The 8,295-nt window shown below is 32.5% G+C and overlaps 1 protein-coding gene across 1 annotated transcript in view; it reads right to left on the bottom strand.

Annotated features, from left to right (window-relative positions):
• Positions 1-8,295, bottom strand: part of LOC107558308 (serine/threonine-protein kinase BRSK2-like) — a 239,582-nt gene that overhangs the window by 68,457 nt on the left and 162,830 nt on the right. Inside the window, exon 5 of the mRNA XM_016241958.1 lies at positions 6,836-6,952. Coding sequence (XP_016097444.1) covers positions 6,836-6,952 — 117 coding nt within the window. The remainder of the gene's footprint in view (positions 1-6,835; positions 6,953-8,295) is intronic.

The raw sequence follows: 8,295 nt of genomic DNA on the forward strand, positions 1-8,295 counted from the left end.
TATATATATATATATATATAAATATATATATATATATATAAATACACACACACGCACGTATATCCTGTATAGTCATGACAAAAAATACTTTTTAGTAATTACATTAAAACATCAAAGCTGTGGTGCTCATTGGGATGACGCCGGTTCAAGTCTGACCTGCAACATCTCCAGATCTCATCTCTTCCCAATAAGTTACTATAATCACTATATTTGTGACACAAGACAGAGCCAAGACTCCCTCGTGGATATGAGCTTGTTTAAAAACTAAATAATGACGGCTGTCTCGTAGTGCACAAAAAAACTTTTTTTATTGAAAATTTTTTCAATATATACACACACAAAAATAAGCACGTAAGCACTCCTTATTAACAATCTGAGTTGCACGGCACTACAATTGCACGCTCGCTGGTTCCAAGAACCCTCAACTGATGGCTGGGCTCTCTATTATAGCCCTAACTCCACCCCTCCGGCTCGTACAGGTGAGTATACATAAGTTTCTGTGTAAACTATTTAAAGTACCTTATGCATAAATAATATCCGCTATAACAGCATATACAACAGCATACAACATTAACAAATTATATTTTTCTTTTCCAGGTAGTACACCCCTCTTAAAATAAACATGGCAAGTGAAAATAGATATAATATCCGTGTACCATTGGGATGTGTGGGGAATTACTGTAGGAGAAAGCATGTCATTTGTGTATAACCAGTGCCATTCACTTCAGTGGCGATCTAGTTCTTCACAATACTATTTCTGTCAAATAAACATATAAAACCATAGAAGGTAAGCTGTAATTCCCCAAAGCAAAAGCACTCTGAATTTCAGTAGACGTTTCCCATCTGCACTGATCCGTGACGTGCGATACTGTTTGCTCAGAATGATTAATATCACGATCCGGTTGGAGGGACAAAGATACACTAAAGAAGCTAACAAAGATAACATCTTCGCAGAGTAATTAGGGTCACAAAATGTTGACGGTACTTCCTGTTTCACCAGCTGACGTCCTGTCTCCATTAATCTTTCTTGACAAATCCTCTCTACAACGGTGTTGTGCATCTGAGCATAACACTCGTCCCATCAACGCAAGTGTGAACGGGGTTTTTTTCAGAGATTAACAGGCACGTTCAGAGTTAATCATATTTGGAGAGTTTCACAGTGAGCTCGCACGATCCCTCGGATGCCTTCACAAGCGTGCGCCTATGCAAATATGAATATATCCTGTTAGTGTGAGCTTTTGCTTATCATCTAATGTAGTATTCAACTCAAAGTACTCCATCTGCATACAGAGACATTACAAACATCAACTGAAAAGCTGCCGTTCGGCTTCAATGAGAGATGATGTTGAAGGAAGAGCTTTATGTAAAGAAGCTGATAGAATAAAAAAAAAACAATAAAGTAGGTAATTGCCAGTTAAGACTTTTTTTTCTCTGAATGATAATTTTATATCTCGCAGTTTTTTCTGCCACGGAATAAAAAAAAATGATGGTAATTGCAATTTTTCTCACAATTATTTCGCAGTTTTGAGTTTAAAATTCAGACATTTTTCTCAGAACTGCCCGTTTCTGAGAAAAAAAATAATTATAATTATAAAAAAATAATAATTAAAAATATAATTTTGTTTCTGCCATGGAATAAAACATTGAAAAAGGTAATTGCAACTTCTTTATCACAGAATTCAGACCTTTTTCTCGCAATTGCAAGTTTATGTCTTCCAATTAAGACTTTTTTCTCTCTCAGAATTTCCAGTTTATAGCTCACAATTCTGACTTTTCTCACAACTGACCCTTGGCAAAGACCCGCACCTCCTTAGTTACTGTTGCTACGTCCGACAAGCCAGGGTGCTCTTACGCCACACATCATGTTCTCACACAGTGAAAAATACATCGCGGAGCAAAGAGGACACTGACAACACGCCGACAGACAAGAGCTCGTTGCTTTTGGTATGAAACAAAGTCTCAGCTTTCAAATTCATTCTTCATTTTGTAAGAAATTCAAACAATAAATACTGTTTTGTGGCTCTTTAATGTGTTGTGATCTACTCTCCTGTCTGTTGTTTTTGTCGAGATTATATCTCACAATTTTTTTTTTCACCATGGAATAAAAAAAATATGATAATTGCAACCATTTTTCACCTCAAAGTTGCAAGTTTTTATCTTCACAATTCAGACTTTTTTTCTCCAAATCACTAGTTTGTACCTTGTAACGATTCTATTTTTTTTCCCACCATGGAATAGAAAGTAAAGATATTTGCAACTTTTTATCTAACAATTCTGTCTTTTTTCACACAAATTTGAGGTTTATCCCATAATCCAAACATTTTTCTCAGAATTGCTCATTTATCTCTGACAAATTCAAGTTATAAACCCGCACCTGTGTCGTACCTGAGTTTACATTTCATAATTATGATTTTCTTTCTCTGAACATAATTACAACTTTTTTATCTCACAATTCCGACATTTTTCTCTTGATTATGAGTTTATATCTCACAATTTAGACCTTTTTTTTCAATTTAGACAAGTTAAAATCTCACAGTTCTGTTTTGTTTTATATCTATCAATTTTGAGAAGAAATGTCTGAATTGTGAGATATAAACTCGTAATCATGAGGAAATATGTGAGAGTTAACACGTTGAGTTATTACTCGCAATTCAGAGAATTTGATAACAAAAGTCAGACTTTTGAGTAAAAAAAGTGATAATTGTGAGATCATTTTGCAGTTACCTTTATTATTATTATTAACCCGTGGCAGGAATAAGCTTCCATATTCATGGCCAGCTCTGAAAATAAGAGCAGAATGGTGTAATAATTCAGAATTGATCTCAGATGGAGCTGTCAAAGCACATGGTATCTTCCAGAATACTCTACAAATATGTCACAAAGCCCTTTATCATAAATACTATTGCAACAGAGGCCAGTTATTGGACTGGTTAAATTATTGATTCTAACATGCAGCTGCCATTACATGTTTTATAATAAAACACTGCTGAATCTGTTCAGAATGCATCAAAGTCTAAAACAGACTCCTCTCGACGGGTCTACTTTCGCTCATTATGATTCTGAAGGCGTAACGACCGCAGCATTTCAGTGTTTTCCTCCGCAGCAGGTGCGTTAAATCGGAGGGATCAAAGCGAATCGGATGTTTTAAGGCCGTAAAATGTTTTCATTGTTTATGTTGATGAGGAAAGCAAATTAGAGATAAAAATACAGCCATTAAGGGATGAGTTTATGGAGGACCCCTGCAGCGCGTGGTGCCAGATCATTTATCTACTCCAAGCTGTTTGCTAGAGCTCATTTCCTCGCTCATTTCTGCAAAACTCGTCAACCAATGACAGGCAGATATGAGATGACTCATAACTGATGTGGGTGTGCAAACCATCAGACATATGGGTTTAAATGTCTCTTTTTGGTGCAATGTACGATGATCATTAAGCCAAAACAGTGCGTGGTAATAGGGATACAACAATAAACACCATAAACTCCAGCGGAAGGCATCCATGAAGCTCTGAATCAATAATGGCGGTATTTCGAGTGTGTAGGTTAGTCTCTGAGTCAAAGTGGGGCTGTTGCAGGTTGTACTGTTACACAAAGCCACTATTTATCAAATCCTGAGAGTATTTACATAAATTTGGATTAAAAAAAAGCATTTATTAGTGTGAGCTAAATCACATTACACAATTAGGAAACATTTGACTGACTGACTGACTGACTGACTGACTGAATAAATAAATACATTTTAAGTATTTAAAGAAGGAAGAAGCAATAATTAAATAAATGGATAAAATATTTTTGAAAGAATAAATTAACAAATGAATGAATTCATAAATGAATAAAAAGAACAAACAAATATTTCAAAAAGAATGAACAAATGATTCAATAAACACAAATACTGAACTGTGACTTCCTGCGTGACACAAAGTCCTACAAAGAGACGGTCCGGTCTGACCTCAGCAGAGTCGTAATTATATAACGTGAGGTGACTCTGTACAGAAACTTCCTCTGTGATTTTACTGCATTGAGCTCTAATCTACGGCCGTGTCTGGCTGTAATCCTAAAGGTCGGGTGAACGCGGCAAAATTAATCTACTGACGGTTTGGATTAAAAAAAAGAATTTATTAGTGTGAGCTAAATCACATTACACAATTAGGAAACATTTGACTGACTGACTGACTGACTGAATAAATAAATAAATACATTTTAAGTATTTAAAGAAGGAAGAAGCAATAATTAAATAAATGGATAAAATATTTTTGAAAGAATAAATTAACAAATGAATGAATTAATAAATGAATAAAAAGAACAAACAAATATTTCAAAAAGAATGAACAAATGATTCAATAAACACAAATACTGAACTGTGACTTCCTGCGTGACACAAAGTCCTACAAAGAGACGGTCCGGTCTGACCTCAGCAGAGTCGTAATTATATAACGTGAGGTGACTCTGTACAGAAACTTCCTCTGTGATTTTACTGCATTGAGCTCTAATCTACGGCCGTGTCTGGCTGTAATCCTAAAGGTCGGGTGAACGCGGCTAATATAATCTAATATTTTTTAAATAATGAATGAATGAACAAAAGTTTTTAAAATAAATATTTAAAAAAAATAGATAAAATATGTTTAATGCATGAATGAATGAACAAACTTTTTATAAGAATAAATAACTAAATAGAAAAAAATATATTTTTAAAAGTAATGAATTAATTAGTAAATTAATAAATAAAAATGAACGAACACATATTTTAAATAATGAATGAATAGCTATGTTTTTAAATGAATGAATGGGCATCTTAATTAATGAATAAATAAAAAGAATGAAATAAATACACAAGTATTGTTTAAAAATATAATCTAATATTTTTTAAATAATGAATGAATGAACAAAAGTTTTTAAAATAAAGATTTAAAAAAAATTGATAAAATATGTTTAATGCATGAATGAATGAACAAACTTTTTATAAGAATAAATAACTAAATAGAAAAAAATATATTTTTAAAAGTAATGAATTAATTAGTAAATTAATAAATAAAAATGAACGAACACATATTTTAAATAATGAATGAATAGTTATGTTTTTAAATGAATGAATGGGCATCTTAATTAATGAATAAATAAAAAGAATGAAATAAATACACAAGTATTGTTTAAACAATGAATGCATTAATGAATATATTAAACAATATATACATATATATATATATATATATGCGTGTGTGTGTGTGTAATGGGTAAATGACTGGATAAATAGACACAATATTTGTAAAAGAATGAAAGGAATAATAAATTAAAATTTTTTACTTTTTATTTATTTTTTAATATTTGTTCATTTATTCTGTTTATTTATTCATTTATAAAATGTAATTTAAATTTAAATGTAAAATGTATAAATTAATAAATAAACGGAATAAATGAACAAATATGAAAAAATAAATAAAAAGAACAAACTTTACAAACAACAAAAAATAAAAACAAATGTTTGTAAAAGACGAATGCTTCAATAAACGTATAAATAATTTTATTGTATAAAAATAATTTTAAATTAACTACTAAATTATTTAAATGAATGAACAAATATTTCTAAATGGACAAATAAATGAAATTAATAAATTAAATATACATCTCTCAAAATGCCCGTCTCTCCCTACAAGTGCTCTTCTTTCACATAAAAGTTCATACATATATGTATTTATTTATCAAGTAATCTGTGTGGTAATGTACAGTCACACTGTCACCCTTTCAGGAGGGTTTAAAATAGTTTCGGGGTCACTGTAAACGTCAAGGACATTGGGTTCAGAATCAACACAGATCTGTTTCGGAGCTGATTTTCGGCTTCATCCTGATAGTTGTTGAGTATGATGTTGAGTCACGCCGCTGCGAGGTAACTGTGACTTCCTGCGTGACACAAAGTCCTACAAAGAGACGGTCCGGTCTGACCTCAGCAGAGCCGTAATTATATAACGTGAGGTGACTCTGTACAGAAACTGCCTCTGTGATTTTACTGCATTGAGCTCTAATCTACGGCCGTGTCTGGCTGTAATCCTAAAGGTCGGGTGCATTTACAAACTTAATGTGATGCATATTTGTTGGTCACAAAGATGCAAATAGTTACAAAACAAAACCATGAATACAGAATTGATTTTATTTCACTATCATATTTTCAAAAAGCATTCATATAAATTGCTCAGAATCGAAACAAAAAACTCTTAAATATTTTAATTTTTTTGCTGTGTGACAGATTCAATTTTTATTTAATTTAATATATATTTTTTTTGGTTCAAAAGAAACAAATGTATAATGAGCAAAACCAAACTAAAAGCAAAACAAAGCACAAATCAAAAAGCAAGACCCCTCTGGTCTGCTCCTGAGCAAAACACTAAACAATATACGATTTTTTTGAGTAAAAATCTTTCATGTTTAATTCATTGGATTTTATTAAAATTTTCAAAGTGCCTTGATTCAAACTGAATCAGCATAAATCTGTTTATTGTGAAAACAATTACATTTATGCATTAAAAAGTATGAACATTATGAACATTACTTAAAATGAGATTGAAGCAAATTCGATAAATTAATAATAACCATATAAATTAAGTTTTTGTGCATTTAAAACACATTCAGGTTATTAGTAATATGACAGAAAACCTGCCTGTTTCTTAGCTGTATCATCTATGTATTCCTAGCCAATATGCATCACATTAATTTTAGATTGCTTCTGTTAAAACTGTGTAAATTTTATATGTAATTCAATAACATAAATCTTAAATATTTTCGGTCTTAGCTGAAGACAGTGATTGTCTTCATCATTAGTGTTATAATGATGCTCAGTTTCACTCACCCACAGCTGGTTTCCAGCAGATTGTCTCCCACCTGCAGGGACGCCATGCCGAAGTCTGCTATCCTGATGTTATTCTTCTCATCCAGCAACAGGTTCTCCGGCTTCAGGTCCCTGTGACTGTACGAGAGCAAATGAAGGAGAAGAAAACGAGATGTGAAAACTGCAGCTGGAGTTCTCACACTAACTCTTTATATTATATAGTATATTTGCCCTTGTGTCAGCTAGACTAGTTGCGTCTGAACCTGTAATGAGATGCTTTTCAATTATCCCTGTTTCTTTCTTTCAGTGCTGCTAGTCTACAAGAGCCTGTGGGAACCCCTGATGACAGATGTGTCAGAGTCTGATGGCACTCATCTGACCACAGTTGGAAATGAACTAGTGGCTTCCAACCATGAAATTAATTCAAAACTTTCTCTCAATTAATTTGAATACAGTTTTCACTGTGTAAACAAGATGACAGAGTTTCAAAGTACAAAAGAAATGAAGGTATTGTGGGCAAAACAAAAACAAAAAAAGCACAAACAAAAAAACAAACTAAGGAGAAAAAACAAAACAAGTAAAGCTCCATAAATCTACCAATAATAGTGTAATATTCTCAGCCCAGATTAACACACATTTAGAAAATGTATATCCAGTCCACAGAATTTCACAGGTAAATATTTAATTTTATCCACAAGATTTCATTTCATCACAGGTAACAATGTGAATTACATACAGTAATCGACATCAAATGTATTAGAACAACACTATTCCCTCAAATGTTGTCCAACTAACCTAAGAGAGAGGTCTGAACTAGAGCCCGACTGATATGTTTTTTTTGGGGCCGATACCGATACCGATACCGATATTAGGGAGTAAAAAAAAAGGCAGATATCTATATATCGACCGATATTCTATAGTATAGTACAATACCAGTCAAAAGTTTGGACACTTTCCCATTCGTGAACTTTATTATCCAAAATGAGTCTGACATCAGTGCACTGAACAGTAAAGTTGAAGTTTATTTAACTTTAATTCAATTCAATTCCATTCAACTTTATTCCGTTGAAGTTTTTCACTTCGGGAACATTCATTCACGGATTTGCGCTACTGTCTTCACACACAGACGAAACTTACTAGTGAAGTGTGAAGTGTGACATAATATACCTCTGTAAATAAATACAATATAAATAGGGATGCACCGAAATGAAAATTCTTGGCTGAAGCCGAAACCGAACAAAATTAAACACTGGGCCGAAGGCTGAATACCCAACACAAATTTTTAGTTTTTTTCCCCATGTATTTTGTCAAATTTTTTTTCACCATTGCATAAATTAAAGAGCCAAAATGGGCTTTTTACCGTTTTGTCTTGCTTTTCAAAAAAAAAATCAATTACAAAACAACAGTTTAAAAATATTTAACACTGAACATTTTTAACATTCTAGCAGACACTATACCAACAAAGCACAATTTAACTTAAT

Source organism: Sinocyclocheilus grahami, unplaced genomic scaffold (genome assembly GCF_001515645.1).
Source record: "Sinocyclocheilus grahami isolate Dianchi unplaced genomic scaffold, SAMN03320097.WGS_v1.1 scaffold640.1, whole genome shotgun sequence".
Lineage (NCBI taxonomy): Eukaryota > Metazoa > Chordata > Actinopteri > Cypriniformes > Cyprinidae > Sinocyclocheilus > Sinocyclocheilus grahami.